General features: G+C 27.6%; 1 protein-coding gene across 1 annotated transcript in view; it reads left to right on the top strand.

The window, feature by feature from the left end:
• Window positions 1-23,196, top strand: part of LOC129969050 (hemicentin-1-like) — a 456,303-nt gene that overhangs the window by 320,318 nt on the left and 112,789 nt on the right. Inside the window, exons 5-6 of the mRNA XM_056083458.1 lie at window positions 15,490-15,783; window positions 20,837-21,127. Coding sequence (XP_055939433.1) covers window positions 15,490-15,783; window positions 20,837-21,127 — 585 coding nt within the window. The remainder of the gene's footprint in view (window positions 1-15,489; window positions 15,784-20,836; window positions 21,128-23,196) is intronic.

Below are 23,196 nucleotides of genomic sequence, written 5' to 3' on the forward strand. Positions count from 1 at the left end.
TAAAGTTGAAAAGGAATTTGAAAATAATTCTTTTTGGTTCATTAGCTTCTTATTCAGTTACAGACATTGTCTTCTGTCGTAAAAAATATTTGAGACAAAAGAATGTGAGAAGTCTGAAAGCAAGATTAGGAAACAGGGAGTCGTAAAAGAAGATTAAGGAAATAGCATGTATGAAATCCCGGTTATTTTCCTATTCATCTAATTTTTAATCTCTAGTATTCCTTAAACATATTCTTAAATGAAAAGGGATTTTCATTAGTCCCGAAATTGAACTAAATAAAATGAAATAATGCAAGTTTTCTAGAAGAAGCAGTATGTCAATTTGACTTTCAAAACAGAAGTAATAAAAGCAACTTATATACTCGTCTAATAAGAAGTTATTATAAATAATTTTACTTATAAGAATTAGTATTTTTTTCTTAACTTTTTACTTTAGCTGAAATTTGGCATTATTTAAATGGTTATTTGTTTCGTAACAGTTTTTTTACTTCAGTAATAAAATAAAAGCTGATTCAATTTATATTTGAGGTTGAAATACAAATTTTGGGCGTACATTTGGAAGGGGTTTAAATATAAAATTTTTTAAATTGTTAGGTACAGATTTTAGGTCTGAAAGAGAGTGTTTCCTGGGCTTAACAATCTATGATCTTCATAATCGAAACGCGTTTTTGTTTAGAAATTGATTTTGGCCGAATACCAATCTAAAGAATAAAGAAATAGAGGATACCAAAAATTTACTGTTGTAGAAAGACATAGTTACTGTGAAGATAGAATAATAACTTGCAAGACTCAGATTACCGCAATGATTGCCATATATATGACATCTCTGTCAGTTGAATGACCACATGAATATTAAATATATTGTTTGCAGTAAGATTCTGTTCCTAGATCTATCACTCATCGATGGGACTATTCTTCTCGATATGTCTAAGCTCAGTTCTTCACCATATTTTTAAATGAATTGAACGAGTTTTCCTATATGAATGGATTTTATTCCTATCGAGGTATCTAACAAATCACTTTATAGAAGGGAAAGTCTAAAACCACTCGAAAGCATTTTGATCAAGAAAGGATATTCTATTTTCTGAAATCCATTTATTATTGGTTTTCTGTTCTTTTAAGATGGATTGTTATAAATGCAATTTTTGGTTAGTAAATTGCGTACTAAATAACACTAATATATGATTAAATAATTTATTGTAGAATTTAAATATATGCTTTTATTTAAATTTTTACTATGATGAGATTGTAGATATGTACTGTTACGATTGAAAAAAGTCTCCTTAAAATGATGGGAATATAATTAAAAAAATTTTACAAGAGCGTACATAGGAAAAACGCAAACCTGATACTTGATAGGGTTCTGGCACTGAATTGATAAAGCAGTCACATACAAAATGTAAGCAAATGCAATTCTATTTCAGATGAATGTTTGAGAATAGTGTACAGTTGAGTTACTCTCGGAGAATAGTTTAAATCAGTACCACAAATGCTGACCAGATAGCTCAGAGATTGGTGGAAAGAAATCATACAGAATGAAAAATGTTTTAGATCAACTTTTGGAGGTCGATAAAAAATTGAATTAAACAATTGCAATTTCATAGAAAAAAAATCCGCATATAGTTAATGTGGTAGTTGATTGAATTTCCCATAGTCTATATTTCATTAAAAAATGTATAATGCCCTCGAATATTCATAATTTTGTTCCAGTTAAAGATTAGAACAGTGATTCTCAACCTGTATGGCGCGAGCACACTAGAAGGGGGGCGCGAGAATATCCAAGAGAAAATATTATTTAAAAGAGAAAAAGAGAAAATATCATGCCTGAAAGGAAAGCACACATACACATAGAAAACAAAATACATTTCGACATATTTAATAACTTATTGAAGTAAAACAACTTACTTAATCAAAACATACTAAATTAAAAACAAATTTAATAATTATTAGTGACTTCCTTGGGCCTGTCTTGCAGAGCAAAGTTTTTCGAAGGAAGGCTTAATATTAGAAATAGCCAGTCTCAACTCTCGAATATGTCGACCAAGTACCTCAATTTCATCACAAATAAACTATCGCGAAAATTCTCTTCCTCCTGTCTGTTTTCTTCTTCTAGGAAATGGCGATTTCTTCTCTTAATTCATAAACACGTTGCAAAAATTTCCCACGTGATGACCATCTTGCCTCGCAATAAAATAGTAACGCTGAATGTACTGAAAACATGTCTTCACAAAGTGAAGAAAAGATTCTCGATTTCAGGGGTCTCATTTTTATATAATTTACTACGGTTCAACTGTAGTTAACACAATATTCAAACCAGGACTTATTTCTATCGAAGCCAAAGTTTCTCTGTGGATCATGCAATGTGTGCACTGAGGCGATTTTTGTTTTAAAAGTGTTTGTATATCTTGGAATCTTTCGGGCATTGAACGAGCACCATCGGTACATATTCCGACACAATTTTTCCATTCTATGTTTGCCTCGCTCATAAAATCATTTAAAATAGCAAATAATGCGAGTGCTGATGTTTTGAGTTCTATTGGTTTGCAGGAAAGTAGTTCTACTACTGACATATTACCTCAAATTCGAACATGGTAATTAAATGAGCATCTTTATTACTATCTGTTGCTTCGTCAAGCTGTATTGAAAACAATTTGTCACGCAAATTGTTATGATTATTATTGCTTGTTATATGATTTTAATTTTAATTCGAAGAATTCTCTGGGTTTGTTGACGTACTCACTATGAAGTGTTTCCGAATGTCGTTTAAGTTTATTAGGTTTCATGCTGTCTGCGGCCAACAATTTTGAGTAAATGATACATAGGGGTCTTTTTTCTTCATGTACTTCAGTACTGGTAAACCCAAAATTTAAGTATTCTTGAGAATATTTCCTTGATTTTATTTTCGGAACCACGCTCGTCTGTGTACTTGTTGATGCTTGACTATCGTCTAATGCTTGCTTACTTCCGCTTAAAAATTTATCCATGACTCTGCATAAATCTGCTGCCGTGAATATTTTATATGGTGAATTGCAATAAACACGAAAACATATATAACATACAAATTCACAATTGAATCGATAGCGATAAAAGGATCGACTCGAAATGAGACTGGCTGGATATGAAACTTGCGTATCAAATATTTTCCTTCTTATGAGAACATTTACTCCGCGTATGCTCGAGACGGCCTCGGTCGTGTGGATTCTCTTGCACAAACATTCCCATTTTTTTCACTTTCGTTTTGTCATGCTTCTGTTTTATTTTTCTTATTATTCGAAAAAATGTATTCCCCGTTTCTAAATTTAGCTCACTCCGTCTAGGTTAACTTTCATTGATGAATTTTTCTACTTTCATATTCTTTTAACGTTATCTCCCTATTTGGCTTTCATTTCAAATATAATATTTAAATTTTCTCCGCTTTCATTCGCTTCATCTGTTCACTGTCCGCTTGTCCAAAATGCAAGATGTGGTTTCTCTCCAACTTTGGCTCGCGTTTACTCTTGTTTTGGCAGTTAATTAAAAATAATTTAAAAACAGAATCCAAAACACTCAATATACATTATTGTTGTATACATTTTATTGTAAGGGGGCGCGATGAAATTTATGATTGAAAATTGGGCCACGAATACTGAAAGGTTGAGAAACGCTGGATTAGAAGGTAAATAATTCTGCAGTTACTAGAAGAATTAAAATATAAAATTTTTCATTGCATTTTGAATGAAAAAAAATTATAAATGAAAATCAATGCTTTAAAATTATATTATTATTGACTATAAAAGATTAGTTCAATGAAAAGCTGAAAATTTCTATTTTATCTGCTATTACTTGAAAATAAATCATAGCATGTTTATTTTCTTATAAGTTTAAGCACACTATCATATTTTACAATAAGTATACAACTTAATAACCATCATTTCCCTTTTCTGAGAATATTTTATGAGCATAAAATAAAAAAGAACAAATGCAAAGAAATAATAAATTTCCAAGCACTTTATTATTTTGTTATATATAAATTTGCAAGTCATAGAAAACAGTTTTAATAAACTAATTTTAAAAAAATGAGTAAAAGCAAATTTAATGCTTTAATCAAAAGCGAATTTTATCTTAAACATATTTTCAAATCTTGTTTAATAAAATGATAGAGTAAAAATTTATTAAAAATTTTTTTTCCATGGATTTTAACTTGTCATGTGTACTGTTCCTTGTAATCCACATAAAATTAAATAGTCATTATACTAAACAGGCTATAAAGTATTGTTTTCATAGATTTAATTTTCATGAATTTATGCTTTTAAGATTTAATATTTGAGGTTTCTTTCATAATACAATAATTTAAAGCAAAGATGGAAAATCAAGAAATGCCTATATTTTATCATTATTATTATTTAAAATGTAATTACAATTGTAACTATTTAACTATGCCTTCTAATTTCTTTATTTCAAACGGAGAAACAAATAAAATGCCTTATTTATCAGAATACTAATTATATTTTATATTAATCATGAAATATTGAATTGCTGGTAAATCAGATTAAACTAAATTAATTCACATAATGACATAATTAGCATATTTCATATTTCTATTATGATATCAGAAACTAAAAGAAAAAACATGTATCATGATGTTTAAATATCAAAAATGTATTCAATACAATACCAGATTTATGTCGAAAAAAAGAGAAAGAAATTAATCATGTGACAAAATACAACAAAAAGTAAAAACTGCAACATCTTGTAAAAACTTTAGGTATAAATCTGAAACAAAAAGAATTTTTTCAGAAGAGGAGGAAAAGAAATTAAGCTAAATATTCTTTATTTTCATTATGTAGGTAATGCAATAAGATTAGCATTTTATGACACCCGAGGATTTAAGAGGCTGTAATGACAAAAAAAAAAAAAAAAAAAAAAAAAAAGAGTGAAAAAACTTTGAAAATCAGGCCTTCATTTTTAATCTCCTTTAACGAAGCTTCTCAATAATTGGTTTCGTTGCTGTATAAAAAACGAATGTTTGGATAAAAAATTAGTGCAGAATTTTTTCACTTCTTATCTTGCTTGATCGCAAGTAATTCGCATAAAAAAGTTTTTAACATGACAGAAGGTGCTAGAATCTACTTTAGACATCTAACAACCAAGGTTTTTTTTTTTACTTTTCATATGCTTCATATTAAAATGTGTTTTAATTCTTCTTTTTAATGTTTGGAACTAACGAAAAAATGATTCAAAGAAATGCATGAAATAATCATCTGAACATTTATGTAATTTTCAAGTAAATATTCAATAATTCCATTTGAATATAGTAGGAAAAATTCATAATATGTATTCATTTATTTGTATTTAATCATTTAAATCATTATAATTTAATTTATCTTCAGTTAAAACTTAACTTTATGTCTAAGAGGAAGGTTATCTTTATATTTTTGAGGAAATTTCAAACTTTTCCTCTACTTAAAGGAAAAAATCATTAAAAATGAAAATTTCAATGATTTCATAAAAGTTTTAAAGCTTAATATACTTTGAATGTTAATACAAACCTATAATTTCTTTTAATAAAAATCTTTTTCTTTTTCCACTTAATAATGTTTTCTGAAAATGTATTTAAATTGTTTTTAATATTCTAATATTAATCTCGTTTTTCATTAATATTTATTTTCTTAATTTTGTAATTTAATTTAATTAATTTTGTGTAGTAAATTTTTCAATGCCAAAGGAAATTATATTCAACCTATAAATGTAAATGAATTATATATAGAATAAGAAAACTAATCTAGTTTATATTCACTTATTCAAATATGAATTAATTGAATTCAACAAGGAAATATTAACGATACTTATATGTTTAGAGTATATATAGATATTCTTATTTTGTTGCAATTTATTTAAAAGATGAACATACAGATTGAAATATTCTTTCATAAAAAATCTTTTATGATTGGGAAAACTTTTTTTTAAAATTGTTTTTCAAATATTTGTGGTTATTCATGCTATGAATCACAATCACTCTTTTAGCAACAATACTGTTTGGCTCACAAAATTAAGTTAGTTATCTATAAAGACATTATCTGCAAAGAATGCCTAAATCTAAAATGTTCAGCTGAGATTGTAATGCCTGATATTACAATATCTCTCAATCAATAGTGTTTTATCTTTTTTCACATAATATTTATAATCCATACTCATAATTCAGTTTACGATATCAGATATAAAAGAAATACATCATGAAATAAAATTTTACATAGATTATGTGGTTAAATTTAATTTCAAAAACTTATTCAGTGAGAATTTGGATTCGGTAAATCCTACTCATTAAATAAAAAGTGTTGTATTGAAATAAAAATTTAATTTATAACCTGAATTGAATTTCATTGATTTTTAGAACCTTTGAATATTATGTTTATGGATTAGATGCAAAAATTTTCCAAAATTTTAGTAATTGTGTAATCACATTTACGCACAATTTCTATTGTTATCATAGAAATTAGTTGCTGTATTTTTCCAGGGTTTATAAAAAAAAAAAATGAATTCTGAATATGCCCATTCTAGGAAACTTGAAAGATTCTATACGAATTAGCAATTAAATTTTGTCGTTCCATGTAAAGGAATTTATTTAAATTTCTAGAAATATTTTAAAATAACATCATTGCATTCTCAGCCATCAGCAGAAAAACCGAAGGTACTTTAAAATTTGCAATTTTTGATAAGTGCATTATTATTGTAATTACATTAAATAAGTACCATATATTAATGCATTATTTAACTTTTTAAACAATAGTGTAGCTAAACATTTAGCTTCATATGGGTTTTTATTCTGTGTTTACCTACAATATAAATTCAGGTGACTTTATATTACACGCAAAAATATGAAATCTCAATTCAACATAAATACACAATGGGGTTGAAAAAACAAACCAATGCATTTTCATTCAAAAAGACCTTCAGTTTTTAAACTGGATTTATAAAAAAAAAGATAATTAATTTTTATTTCATGCAGTATCATTCTGATAATGGTGATCGTATTCTATTTTCTAAATTTTATTTAATTACATTTAAATTATCAAACCTATTAAATAAATGATGTAATTATCAATTAAGAACTATTGATTTCTAACTTGTACTAAACACTTTACAAGAAAACCTTATTTTAGTCATCCAAAATAAGTTACCCCTTATTACCCTTCACATAACACATAACGTATCAAAGTAGCGTTAAACTGCATGAAGATTATTTCTTCTAGAAATCGAATCCATTCTATTATATATATATAATATAATATAATGTGATTTTACTAATAAAGAAAAAATTAACAAATTTCGGAGCAGTAACATAAACTGCAGCAGTGTGGCAAAGATTTAGACTTCATTTATCTGGCTTAATTGCATTTAGCGTTGAATTTTATATGTAAAGAATTTCATATCATATAATTTACAGGAAAAAAAATTACCGTCTAATCTTATGGGAATTCTCTATTGTAGATATTATCTTTTCCTTTTGTTTATATATTTTTTTTCAAGAGACAATTTTTTCGTTTATTATAACAGAATTTATAAATTATATATTGCGTTGCAGAATTTATAAATTTTAAGTCACTCTGTAAGAATTATAATGTTAAGAATATATATATAAATATATTCTTATTATTTTGAGAAACACCTAATCATTTGTAAGATTCGGATGCACATTCACCAAATAAACATTCAAAAACTTTTGACTTAGACAATAAATCAGAATAGTTAAAAGATACAATTTATACTTAAAAGTTTTCTGTCAAATATAGGCGACGGTACCATTTATATCTAAAGCATTTCATTTTTGTTATCTGCAATGCTCCAAACATATGTTTTATTTTAAGCAACTTTAGATCCGTAAATCATTCCTTGCTGTAGTATTTATTTCACTTTTCATCTGATAGATCGCTTTTATAAAACTTGCAGAGTATTTTAAATTCAGCATCAATATTATACAGCATGTTATTCAGCACAAAAAAATAATAAAATATGCGTGTAGTTTTTTTTCCTATTCTGTATTATTGTTCTAAGATATCTATTCATTTATTATATAAAATATAATTTAAAATTATTTAAATAAATGGCAGTTAAATTTTGAATATTGCTTAAGTTTTAAAAACCTTATTTTATTATGAAATCGGTATCCTCCTATGAATGCGAGTCTTAATATAAATGGTTATATTACTAAATAAGTTCGAGAAATTAGATTAATTCAACGTGAAAGGAATAAACAAGTCCAAACAACTATAGATTGCGACTGACCCATAAAGCGTAAATTAAAATATCATAAAACTGAAATTTCATTAGAAGGTAATAATATAAATGATATTGTTCAGTATATTTAATATATAAATGATATTGTTCAGTATATGAAATATAAAACATTATTTAATATAATTTCATTACTAAATATTATTAGTTTTATTTCTACTTTCATATTTCAATTACGTTTCATTGTTAATTTGCAAAATTTACACATAATAAAAGTGAAAAATTTCTCTATTTATTATTTCATTAATTTAGATGCATGTACCTATCATTTCATTAAGATATTACTTATTAGTAATTATTTTTAAAATTAAACGAATGTACAGACGTAATGTATTCACTTGCAGATATGAATATACTGAAAAATGATACAAAACTTATATGTAGAAGAAAAATAACAATTACAGAAAATAGAGTATTTTATTAATTTAAAAGAGCTTAAAAGTGCCACAGTATTATGATTTAATCTGAGCAACTACTAAGCTTAATAGGTCCATCCTTTTACAATGTTAAGTACTTGGGGAATATTATTTCCTCAAGATTATTTGAATTAATGTGGAACTTTTCCAACTATTTCCTGATAAATAGTTGGAATTTAAATAGATTAAAATGCCCAATTTCCCTTCAAGGTTGTTTGTTCACGTCAACAGTCATGACCGTAAATATTTTTAAGCACACAATGTTCGATGAGTGCAACGGTAATTGAATTAAACTATTACCCTGATTGGAAAAATCAAGAGAATTCAATACATTACTCAGCAATTAATTCGATGTACAATAAAAATGCGAAATAATTTGAAATTAACCACTTGCTTTGCAGTTAATTTTTAATTTTTGGTATGATTAAAATATCCTACATCAATTAAAAACGTAATTAATAATGATTCGGAAGAATCCTTTCGAGTCTGCCAGAATTCAATTTCGATTATTCAAAACGAGAAAGCCGATATATAATATTACAAGCCATTTTTTTATTTGCTTTTAAATAATTTCGTTTCCAATTAATTTATTTGTGTGTTTATTAATTATAAATTACAAGAATGGAAAATTCGATAGAGATATATCCTGCATTTACGAAATAGGCAAAAAAAAAATTTAGGGTACCAATGCCGTAAATAAATAACTGTGCTATTATATACATTTTATATAGATATATATATATTCTCCACATATATAAATTTATATGTATTTTATACATACATATATGTATGTATATCGATCATCGAAATGTTTTGAAGTATATGTATCTGGTGCAAAGAAAGTATTTCATCGTTGTCCAAAAATCTACTACATACTTTACTTTTGGGAATACAGCCTCAAAGCCATGATAGCTCGATTTTCTATTCACGATAAAACGTTTTTGAATTCTTTAACCATCATCACCGAAATGCTTTGAAGCATACGGATCTCTTGCAGTGAAGGTATTTCGTAGCTGTTCAAGAATTCGCTTGACGGTTTATCTTGGAAATATAGCCTTGATGCTATGATAATTCTACTTCATTTCACAATAGATCGTTTTTGAATTTTTTTTAACCATGGTCTTCGAAACGCTTCGAGATATATGGATGAAGAGATGTGAAGATATTTCGCCCAAGAATTCTGTTGATGTTTTATCGTTGATAATATGACAAGTAATATCTTTGATGATTTCAGATATCTTGAGACCTTCATCCGGGCATATTTTGAGCCCTATATTTTAATAAATTGAACAATTTACTTTCACATCTCTAGGCATTTTTTATTTAACAGCTTAATGATTTATTTTACATTATTTTTAAATTTAGTAACTTATGCATGCTTAATTCAAAAAATTACATTTTTATTTGATTCTTGATTTGGATTTTTGACATTTTTTATCAAACAGCCACGACTATACTCAATGCAGTGATTATAAATGAATATTTCAAATTTTCAATGCTATAAACAATAATCGTATTGTAAATAATAGTTAAAAATTTAAATTCAACACAGTAATAACAGCAACAAAGAAAATACAAACGATATCAAAGTGAACGAAAACTCATGTCATACTCTTTCAGTATCTCTTATGTGACGATTTGAATGCTTGCAAATATGTCTTTAAGTTTATGAATGTCAGCTGGTGGATGATGAACAAACACTTTCAGTTTCATGTACCCCCTGAAAAAAAAATAGCATCATACACTTACATCTATATCTTACCAAAGTTTCATACTAGGTGTGTAGAAGAAATTATGGGTTGATGTATCATACTGCTTAGATATCTTCCATTTCTATTGTTAAATTTTCGACCTTTCAAATGTTTGACAACCATTTATATAAGATCCACACATTAATAAAGTTATATGTTCGTTTTGTGTAATATGGTTAATGTTCTCTCTTAAAACAAAATTTGTCTTCAATTTCAAATTTATTTTATTGATTTAATTAGTTTCGTCTATTGCAAAGTTTTATACAAAAATTTCGCCAACTTTAAATAAACACGATAACTTATAAATGGTATCCCAACGAGCAAAGTTGAATTTACCAAGTTATGTGCTACTGGTAGAAGCTTTCTAAGAAAATGGAATTTCGCTAATATGATTATTACTATCATTTTTATTTATATTTCGTGAATTTAACGATTATTATTGGTTGATCCTGAATTGAATGGTATATGTTCTACATACCATGTTATATGTTCTATAATGGTATATTGGTTGATGTGTGATGAATGGTATATGTTCTATAATGGTATATTGGTTGATGTGTGATGAATGGTATATGTTCTATAATGGTATATTGGTTGATGTGTGATGAATGGTATATGTTCTATAATGGTATATTGGTTGAGCCTGATTCTAAAAAAATGTAATATTTTAATGATTAGTAATAATATTTTAATGATAGGAAATTACGCAATGTAAGTAATTTAGAAGCTTATTATGGGTTTATATATTATATTCATTTCCTTTTGGTTATAACCGTTTGAGCTTATTTAGTTGAACAAAATATGCAATTATCAATGCATTCCAAGTAAAGATGATATTTATTTCCTCGTATCTGAAATAGATAATAAAAATTATAATCGGATGAACTTCCACGTTTCAGATGTGCTTGCATTCGAAAAAGAAAAAAAAAAAACTTTTTTCATTATGTCCATTTGTCTCTATAAATACATTAATTTAAAACTGCTTTGATCTAGATGAATGAAATTTGTTTTGTGGGCTTTATATCAAAGTAGTAGATTCCTATCAAATTTTGAGAGAAATCCGCTTATAGGTCTGTCCATCTTTCCTAGTATAAATTAAACGAGAAATACGAAACGAAGAGAACTAAATCGATACAATTTAGTACACACACTTAGGTAGAGATATTTATCAAATTTTGAACCCTATCTGTATAATGGTTCACCATCTGTCTTTATACTTTTAACTTTTAAAGGCACGCAATTTATTCTGCTATCAATTGTGTACTGACTTACATTTGTAAAACTTGTGTTATACTTGTTGGTACACAAGGAGTTTATTCATCAAGCATAAAAAAAACGATAAATAAAGTACTTATTAACTTAAATATATGTTGTTGTTGTTTCTAATGGCACTCGTCATAGAAAAGCCAGATGACTAAGTCAGCGATTTTAGGCCGAGTGAGGGTCTCTTATTTTTAGTAGCGCCAACTAGAGCCAAGAGTACGTCTTAGGTACTCACGCTTCACATTCGCTTGCAAAACCCTTTTTGACGTAGGGGGGGGCACATTCACACTCCTCGTAGATGGTACAGATGAAGACCAACCATGCTAGAACCGGGACACGAGCTCGGCATCCCAGATCACGGGAAGATGCGCTACCCCTAAACCAGGATGCCTGCACTTAAATATATAAAAACTGCTATTGATTTTCAAATTGCAGTTTTAGTTATTTATCAAATTATATTCCTGATACTGTTAATGGCAAGCCAAAGGTTTACCAAAAAAAATTGTCAAGAATCATGTAATAGATTCAGTAAAATTAGAAAATTCAATATTTCTTAACTGTTCTTCAATAATGCGCAACATTTGTATCTAACCGAAGGTCCATAATTTTATACGAGGAGAGTAAGATAATTCCTTCAATAGAAAGTTTGCAGGAAAATTTTGGGAAGATAACTCTCGCTCGTTCTGTATATGATATACTAGAGTATGATACAAAAGATGCGGTAAGATGAAAACGGTGAGATACATACAGCTAGAGAGTATCTCAGACAACTGAATTTTCATTGTTAATATTACATATTAATTTCATTCAAAATCTATGAATTTAAAAATAATAATTTTTTTTGGGGGGGATGCATTTGAAAAAAAACTTATCATTGTTGTAAGTAATAATGAAATATAGAGAGACATCAATTTAGAAGCTTATTTTGGGTAAATATTTTATATTATATTTCCTTTCTTCCACTTAAAGCTATCTGAATCGTAGTAATTTAGTATTAAATAGTGTACAATTTTCATTGTAGTTCCTTAGCATAATATCCTGAAATGTTATAGGAATTTAGATATTCATATATAAAAATAATAGCATCTTGTTCTATTATTTTATTAAATTCACTATCACTGCCTCAAAAGTCTGAAGTCTATTGAGATTCACTCATTCTCTAAACATTATGAAATACAATATAAAGAATGTTTATTATAATCATTTTATGTAAAGTAACCTAAACAATTAAGTGTATTTAAACGAAGTAACATTTCCTATACGAAGGGAAACAAAATGTGTTATTGTTAAATATTCCTTTTTATTATCAACATTTTAAAAATTTCGAAATAAGTAAGTTAAATCAATTAATTTTAATTTATTTAATTAAAAATAATGATTTATTAAAATACAAGCATTTATATAATTGCTCCCTGAATGAAATAACATAAATTTTATGCAGCTATTGTTTACCATGAGTTTTATGAATTTGTTTTACAAAAAGTAACATTTGACTGTCTTTTAAACAAATCCTGGGAAAGTATTTCTCTTAAAATAAGTATGCAATCAGTTGAGGGATATGTTTTGACTTGAAATTCAAAATCAGTTCCAGTTCTTTTCGATTAGAATCGATTCACTAAATAAATCGAGTATATATATAAAAAAACAGCAACAGAAAATCGTGCTTGAAAAACCAGTTGAAAATCATTTGACTTCATGAGGTTAAAAATAAGACAAAAGTTATTCCTCGGGGTATATTGTCCGAGAGAATCTGAAGAAATAGGAACAAACAGAAAATGCATTTCACTCTTGTGAAACCTTTCTTTTCTTCCGATTCAAGAGTTGACGGAATTGATGGGAAATGGTCTTAAAATGTTTTTTTACGACTGGGACAAAAATGAATAAATCAGAGAATTGTAAAAGAAAAGGGTTTTCCCCTTTTAACCACACTTTGGGATTTTGGCGTGTGTCGTTGAGTGTTGCTTTTTTGTGAATATGTTCTTGTATAAAAAATAGGCAAGCAAAAAAAAAATTTAAACAATCTAGGAGAAAAAAAAATCACGAAAGGGCTAAAAGTGTTTCGACATGTCCCATCATTTTGCACTCAGATGAAAAATTGGTCCCGATGGAAGCAAAAAAGGCTAAAATGCTTGGAATATTTTAGCGCCAAAAGCTAAGGCGTACAAATAAACAATTTTCACGAGTTTTGTGTACTCCGAATGAACATGTGTAATGGGGAAAGATGCTTCGTATTTACTTCATTTTTTTTATTTACTTATCCTTTTGATGTACACATTTCGAGTAGCTAAAAATTGTGCGCAATATTTCGAAACTATTTCGTGCAGCAGTTTTATTAAACAAAATCCATGGAAAACTTTTAGGTGTAAGTCAAGGGAAATATGCAGTAAATAGAATTTGCAAAAATTTTTAATATATTTAAAATTTGGCACAATTTTCACAAGTAATTTCACAATAATTCTTTGCAATATTTATAATTGTAGCTGTTCACAAATTTTATATTTGTAACATTTACTTTTTTAACCACTTACGAACTTTTAACCACTTACTTTTTTAACCATTTACTTTTGTAACCACTTTTATGATCCGAAATAACTTATTGAATCTTTACTATCTTCAAATAGCTGCAGTTGGAAATATAATTTATTCTGATCTAAACAAGGCTGACAATAATTTATGAAACAAATCTTTATTAGTATAAGTTCATCTTAGTATTTCTGCTAAAATCTTTTAAGTCATCTAATGAGAATCTAATGAACTAACGGTTTAAACCTCAAATTCGAATAATTAAAATTTGGCACATCTAAAATTTCTTATCGGTTTTAAAACATAAATAAGAATATATAATTAGTAAAATGTCAGATTGCAAAACCGTTGAGTTTCTTCAAATTTACATATATTTTCTTGATCACTTACCATTTTTTTGATAGAATACATTTTAGTCATGATAATCCTTTCCTTTACACTTTTTAGTATTTGATTTCAATTTGCATCATTTAAAAAAAAAACTCTTAAGCTAATTATTAATTTATTGAAAAAAATGGTGCGAATTTGCTTTTGTTTATAAAGATGCAACTTTTCAAAGAATTTAGTAGAAAAAAATTGATAAGACTTTTAACAAAACAAATATAATGAAATAATTTCATTATTCTTACACGAAAATTTCTTTTGCTTAGGAATAAACATATTTGTTTCTCATATAATTCCTTTTTCATGCTTATTTGCCATTAATTTCAATTCCAAGAACGCATCTCTTTGATTTGAAAGAAACCTTACAGCCTGTTCTCAAATATATGTTCAAAAAATATCCCATCAACTGAGAAAGAGCTAAGAATTCAACCATGTTTAAATATTTTTCCTCAAAAATTGTTATATATGTCGGCATACTAAAAATGTTTCACTTTGATGTAAATAGTTCCATTAATTATCAAGAATATTCATTTCTTTTTTTGAAAGGACGAGTTGTAGTAGGTGTAGAGTTGTAGAGTAGAATGGTGTGTGTGAGAGGAGATCCTACTGTAGATAGGAAATGCAGGTGTGTTTGATACACTTTAAACTTGCCATCGATTATCGGTCTCACATTAGTGTGTGCATAGAAGCGAAATAGTAAATTACTGGCTGTGATGCCATCCATGTTATTTGATCACAGTTCAAATTTACGAGTTCATTTCCAACATAATTCTATAATTCCAATATCGAAGGTTAATGTTACTGTGCCAAAACTTTGCAAATATAATTATATGCTTAAATAAAAGTTGATTTAAAAATAATTTGGATTTTTTTTTGTCTAGTGAAACCTCTAATTGTCCGAGTAGAGCCACATAAACGACCTCTGTCGGCAGAAAAAGAGGCTGATCTCAAATGCTCCACCAGCGGTTCAAGACCACCTGCTGTCATCACGTGGTGGAAAGGAAGCAAAGAAATAAAAACAGGAAGAACAGACAGTCAGACAGGAGATGCCACTATCAGTGTTCTGAGATTTGTCCCTTCTGTAGAAGACAACGGGAAATATTTTTCCTGTAGGGCTCACAATCCTGTAATACCTGGAAGTGCAAAGGAAGAAGGATGGAATCTTGAAGTATTTTGTAAGTATTGTTCCAGACGATTTTTGGAGATTCTTTTATTTCATATTTAATTGGAAAATGAAGTGAATTAAAACATTCAATGATTGAGATGGAAAACTCTTCAATTTTAATTCTTGAATTTAGTTAAATATGAGTTCATATAACCACCTTTGAAAATAAACACGATTATAAAAAAGCGAAATAAATGTAACTAACCCCACATCCTGTGAAGACATGTTTTAAGTTTATTATATTTAAACTTTTAGAAAAATCTAAAGAGAAAAAAAAATGAAAAAAAAATTGAATAAAATGGCTTTACAAATTAAATAAATTAAGTGAATAATAAATTAAATTTATTTTCTCTTTAAAAAATATAATTTGATTTCAAAGGAAATTAAAAGTTGGAATGTTAAATGATAAATATGATGTGACTTTAAATTCTATATTACATATATTAACTTTTTTAAAATTATAGGGAAGCCAATTTTTTTACATTTAAATTGTTATTTTTATGGAAAACATTTGATATGTTTGGAGAACTTATGTAGATTTTGAGAACGGACTACAACAAAATATTTGTTTATATTTGCATTTATAGAGCCTCACACATGAAACACTAAATTAACTTCATGAAAACAATTCGTGCCCCATTTATTTTGAATCTGAAATATAAGCTGTTTCAATGAATGACCCTATTTTTCATCCCTTGTTATAGATCACTGTGTATGAATAAATTATTTGATTTTTTATTGAAAATAAATTATTTTCTTTTATGATCAGAAATTTAAAAATAATTCAAAAAGCAACTCTTTATTAGCTTTGTTATTCAATCAAAATACGGCCACATAAATCTACTTCCATATACTCCGCATGTAGATAAAAGGCAGTTACAAGCAAACATGCTAGTTTTTCACATTTGAATAAATTTAAAACATATTATAAAGTTAAAATAAAAGATAAAATAATGTTTTTAGTTATATGATGTATATTTATTTTTATTATCTAGAATTCAGCAATATTAAACCGATTTTATTAACTAAATTCATATTGTTGCAAAGGATTGAAAGCTTGTTTTTAGATTAAAACTATCTATGTTAGTATAGAGCGTTATTTAAAGGCTAGTTTGATTTCTAAGTAAGTATTGGAGTAAAATTAATTTGAAATGAGTCACTTTACTACTTAATTACTTTACTGCTACTTTATTAATAATAATTTAAGATCAGGCAGACACTTGCATCGTTTATTACGTGTTATAGTAATCGCGAAACCAAAACCTCAAAAATGCAAGAACACAGAAAAGGATCTTTCTTCAAGACCACATCTTATTCTGTTTTTGTTTAACAGGAACGCCGGACACAGAACATTATACCATTTCTTATCATTTTACAACCTCTTATATGCCAGATAAACAACGGACTGCGAATAGTTTCGAGATTTCTTTTCTGATTCATGATATAGCAAAATAAAATTGTAATTACTCAATATGGAAAACATTCAAGCACCCATTTCAAGTGTAAAGCTATTGAAAAATAAATTAAAACAAAATGTACTTAATACAGGAACTAATATTAAAATATTACACTATTATACGTAGAGAGAAAAAACTCAAAATATTAAGATAAATAGCACAGTATATTCTTAGCAATTCTTTTCTCTTCTATTCATTCGTCAAGAGTAATTTAAATATAAGTTCAAAAGAAATATGGGATATTTTGCAAATAGGGGCATTTCTCGGTAAATTTAATGCTGATTTACGTATCAGTAATACATTTGTAATTAAATACATTCTTGAAACAATAAAAAAAAATATTGATTGTAATGAGAAGAATGAGCAAGGTTTAACCAAAAAATAACTTTAATCATTAATAACTATACATTTCATTTCATATAAAGCACGAATTGTAAGTACAGCGTCATATTACATTAATAGGAATTATTTATTATGGATTATCTGACTGACTGAAAACTATTCAGTTCAGGGCCAGAGAAATAATATTATCGTACATTTATTTAAAGCATTAAATTAATACTTTACAATTTCTAACAAATGTAATCAAAATTATAATGTCTTATTATAACTAAAAAAGAAATTACCATCACAAAGTAAAATTTTTTGCTGGTTTTGTTACATGGAATCGGAATAACCAGGTAATATTTACTATTAAACATTCAATTGAAGATATATTTAAAAAAGTATCAGTTTAAGAATTTGGAAATTATTTAATATGGAATGATGCTTAAATACCTCATTAAATTGATTTATTTCATTTTAAATGCAATAGTTTTATTCCATAAACCTAATTTCATTTTTATCACTTTATGGTCTATATTTTTAAGCAAATCTTTCCAAATTCTTCAATATAAATTCTATCCGCATTCATTATATTTATTATCTTTAACAATTTTCCAGAAATATAATAATTCGCAAAAAATAAAATAATCTTGGAGTTTTGGAATTCAAGCAGTTTTTCGCAAGAAAATATTATAAAATAAATGTTACGTAAAAAGCCATGTTGATATAGCTCTAAAAGATTAAATATTAAAATCGAAATTCCCAGAATATGCTGAGTCACTTCTTAAAATTAATGAAAACATTTAAAAGCATTTCAACATTTTTTTTTTTAGATAAGTAATACATTTTTACAACAAATAAATTTTCTGAATCACATTATTAAAGTATTTGTTGAATAATTCTCAAATCCCATTAAAACAACCTACCAACAATTTCATTTTGGAACATTACTTATTCTGCAACAACAGCATTAACTTTCATCTCTTTTGACGACCACAGAAAGGTGCACCCACCGAGAATCAATCATACCGTAGACTGTATCTCTCCCCAGTCATACATAATCGAAGAACCGTCGTACAAGGACATAAAAGGATAGTGAAAAACAGGATGACAACTGAAGCGAGCTGTAGAGTTGTATGATAAATGGTTCGGTAAAGACTTTAAGCTACTTGGCGGCGAGAAGCACAGATTATGGCTTTTGGAATGAAAGATACTACAGCGGATAGAGATGGGTCTTGAGGCTTGCTGAAACAATCCACGGTTTTCATATACCTTTCAGGCACGTACTGCGGACTTTATAACACCACTAGCAATTTCAAAATGGCGTACGTGCGTTGTTTCCCAAATCTAATGTCACCGATAGTTAGATAAAGCTACCGAGTTGTATTCTGATGAAATTCTTTCTTTCCTTTTTGTTGTCTTTAGAACTTGGAAATGCAGTTATATGCATACAAAAAGTTATTTATTTCTAAAAGAAGGGTTTTCTTTCCGTATTCATGGTGAGCAAGAGAATGATATATTATCTTAAAACTTAAGCGGAATACTGAAAGAACGCAGAATTACGGGCAAATTCGGAAGCCATTTTTAAGATAGAAACATTTTTATTCATAAAGAGAGCAGATAGAAATGGTGTGCTAAAAACTTATGCTAAAAGGAAAAGTGAATGAGGATTGCAAAAATACAGTTTTTAACACTGTTTTTTTTTAAATTTATTTGTTGATTTTATGAGTAATACCAATACACAAATAGAAAAATTAATAATTTGTATAACTAAAATTAATCAAGTATACATTAATCTATTTATACATTATTTCGAATTTTACAGCTCCTAGTACTACTGAATTGCAACTAAATTAAAATCGTTCTTGTTTCGGTATTCAGTTATTAATTTAGGCAAACTCGATTATAAACCATATGATAAATGCTCTTTTTATTGTGATATAACTTTATAAATAGGAAATTCAAACATATGTATAATAAATAAACAACCTTAGTAAAAAAATGATTTCATTTAATTCTCTCTGCAATGTCATTCCAAGTTGCATATAATGTATTTTAAGATTTGCTAAAGAAGCATTATTATGCTTCTGCAAGGATAATATTTTTTGTGAAAGATTTAAATAAAATAATTTCCTTGCAGGTATTTTCAACACACATACACTCAGATATATTATGTATTTTTAAATTGTGATTATTTACCTGTTGTCCCCTCAATGGATCTATTTGTATTGACTAGTTTAAATCCGTTAACGCAAAGCCGTCGTACATGAAGCTATTGTTTTTGCACATTAATCTGAAATTTGTATTGGAGGAAAAAAAATTGATGCAAAATTAATTTTAAAAACATTTATCATGCTGAAAAGAAGAAAAAAAAAATATTGAAAATCGTGAGTAAAAGCAGCTAATTTAAGAGCATAATATGATGTGAAATTTAGCTAAAAATGTATAAATATCTTCCTTAAATTATATTAATTGTTGCATATATACTCATTTTAGATAAAATATAGACTAATTATTCTCAAATTTCACGGCAGGTTCTTTGTACAGAAAATATCTGTTACTATAAATAATTTTTGAGTTTGTCCCACACTTACATTTTCAAACCATGAAAACAAATAACATTTCAAAATCCTGAGATGAAATAAGCATGAATGCGTTGCTTAAAAATAACGTGGATTCAAATATACCACAAGTGTTTGTCATTATAATCCTATTTATATGAGACAACATTTACTATAATAGATCTAATACTGTTTAAAGTTGCTTTATATAAAAATAAATTTTATTTTTTTAATGAAAATTCATCTATATTTCATGGAGAAATAAAGTGCAATAAATCTAAGAAATCTCAAATTTATGTGAAATAGTCTTCAAGTATTTTTCGAAATCTGATGTTAATAATTCTCTTTTGAATTCAAGAATTGTTAAAAAAGAAATATTTCAATAAATCGATTTTATTTGTATAACATTTAAACGGATGAAATCTTTTTTTTTGTTATTTGTAAAATCATCATCTTTTACTAAAAGAACATTTTTTATCTGTATAGAATAATTATGGCAGAAATTTATCAGAAAAACCGAGCAACGATATCTACATTGAAAAAATTAATATATATAATTGAATATTTGAATCATTACAATTATTATTTTGTGAGTATATAATTATATATACATATGGACTCACTGATAAGAATTTCTTGGTGAGGATCCATAAACAATATTCATAAAATTTAAATGCTCTATAATTGATATAATTTTAAATACTTTTCAATTGTCTTTCAGATGCCCCTCAAGTCACTCTACAGCTGGGAAGTACATTCAGACAAGGAGAAGTGAAAGAGGGCAATGATGTTTTCTTTGAGTGCAACATAAGAGCTAATCCTTGGGTGACAGAAATATCTTGGTACTTCGAGGGACGTGAATTGCGGACCAATACATCTGCAGGAATAATCATAAGCAATCAGACTCTCGTATTACAAAACATTAATAGGACCAGTCGTGGTAATTATAGGTGTTCTGCAGCTAACGCCGATGGAGTAGGGACCAGCAATGAAGTTTTTCTTCGAGTAAAATGTAAGTACTTTGTGGATGATTTCCTTATCTAGAAACGGATATGCTATTCAAATAAATCATTTATATTTACCCATTTAATGGGAACTATTTATTTTTCTGTTTCCAAATTATTTTTTTCTGTATTCACGTCCTATAGAAGAAAAAAAATATTAGATTATTTTTCACTCCTTATATCATTTATGATGGTTTGGCGTATTGTTATAACGAGGAAAGATAGCTCGAAGGTAGTAAAGATATTTAATGTTTTGCTAAATAGAAAATCATTTCTTGTTTTACTTACAGATTTATTTTTTTTATTTACACATTTATTTCTTCTCGTTTATTTTATAAGAGCATTCGAATATTTCATTGGGTAATCATATTCTTTCTATTATCAAAGCAAATGTAATAGAAAAATTTTATTAGAAACTTCTGTATTTTCTTCTAAAGATAGTCTACTAAGAGGAATACGCTGTATCAAAGACATTATTTTAAATAGTGCATTCATAAAATAGTTAACTAAATGCGATGTTTGTATGGATAAATCCAACAAATCCGCAGTTAGTTCTCTTTGATTTCCCATGTGTGAGAATATCATAAGTTTTTTATGCTAATTACAATTTATATAACAAAGTCATAATACATATCATTTTTAAATGATGTATAATTCAGCGGAAATTGAAAATAACTATTTTATCAAGTGCCCTTCTAAAATATGTTCAACCGAATTTATTGGCTCCCACAGTGAGGTTATATTCTGGAACACTATAAGCTCAAATGCTTTATGAGGAAAAACAAAATCGTTTCTAGAATAATCTTTGACAAAAACAAGTTTTGAAACACCAATTAGATTTTTTAAATGTAAAACAAAAACAAATCTATACTGAAGAACAAAACGACGAACTACAACGAAGTACACGAACGAATACCGTGAAACCGAAACATCTGCAAAATAAGAGAATAAGAAAATGATGTATCAAACTCTCATCGGCATATACATTGAATAAGACATATTCTTTCATCATTAACGCCACTAAATGTCAGAAATGCGAGGGATACTGATCGATCAGAATAGATGGTTTGGGGCAACTGCTGTGCAGCACAGCCTTCATGATTTTTGTAGCACCAAGCACGAAATTTGTCTGACAATGTTATGAATTGACTCCATGTTTTACAATTTACAACTCTTCATATCAGAATTCTTTTTGTTAGTTTTAGCTCAAATGGATCTTCTGTTAACTATTTGTTAACAAATAATATTTGGATGGCGATTGCCTGAATTTTAGTATACTTTGTTTCAACAGATATTTTCCATTTTTATTTATTATTGTATCTCTCCATTGATTTGAAGATATCGTCTTCCTAAGTATTACAACAGTGACAGATAGCTTAATTACTTATATTTTCCGCTTCCTTCACGGGTATATTGTACCAAATTCACTCCAGTGTTGAAATCTGTTTGGGTTCGCGTTGCCAAATATTTCATGCAAGACCAATGTGTTCTTACAAGAAAGACCCAAAATTAGAGGCCGATAAATTTTTTAGATGTGACGTGACTACGGGCCTAACATGGTGTAGTCATATGATAGCTGCAATGTTTCATAGCTCACTAATAATAAACCCGCGTTCTTTTGAGATTTGGTTTAAAACCGAGATGACATCACAATCTTGTTTCACTATGATATTATAAAGAAAACATGAAAGTAAATTACCATACTATTCTGGTTCAATGTTTTCTATTTTCTGCAAGCTAAATGGCATTCAAAGACTTAAAAATTCGAAATATGACATGTTTATATTGTCTCTGAGTACACTTGAGTTCTTTGTTCTCCAAATTTATTCAGGCAAAATTTCCAAGGAATTGTAAGAAATTCTATATCTAAGAGCACAATATGAATAAAAATTTCAAATATATCTAAGCAATGATGGGTATAGAATAAAAAATATATTATCTTTTCTTAGCTTTGCTATGACATTTCTTACGAATTTATTGCTGGTATTTGTTTCACTTCCTGTCTACTACGAAGAGCATTATATTTCTGCATTACTCATTTCTTCTAAAGAAATGATCGAATTTCTATGAAATGAAA

This window comes from Argiope bruennichi, chromosome 5 (assembly GCF_947563725.1).
Source record: "Argiope bruennichi chromosome 5, qqArgBrue1.1, whole genome shotgun sequence".
NCBI lineage: Eukaryota > Metazoa > Arthropoda > Arachnida > Araneae > Araneidae > Argiope > Argiope bruennichi.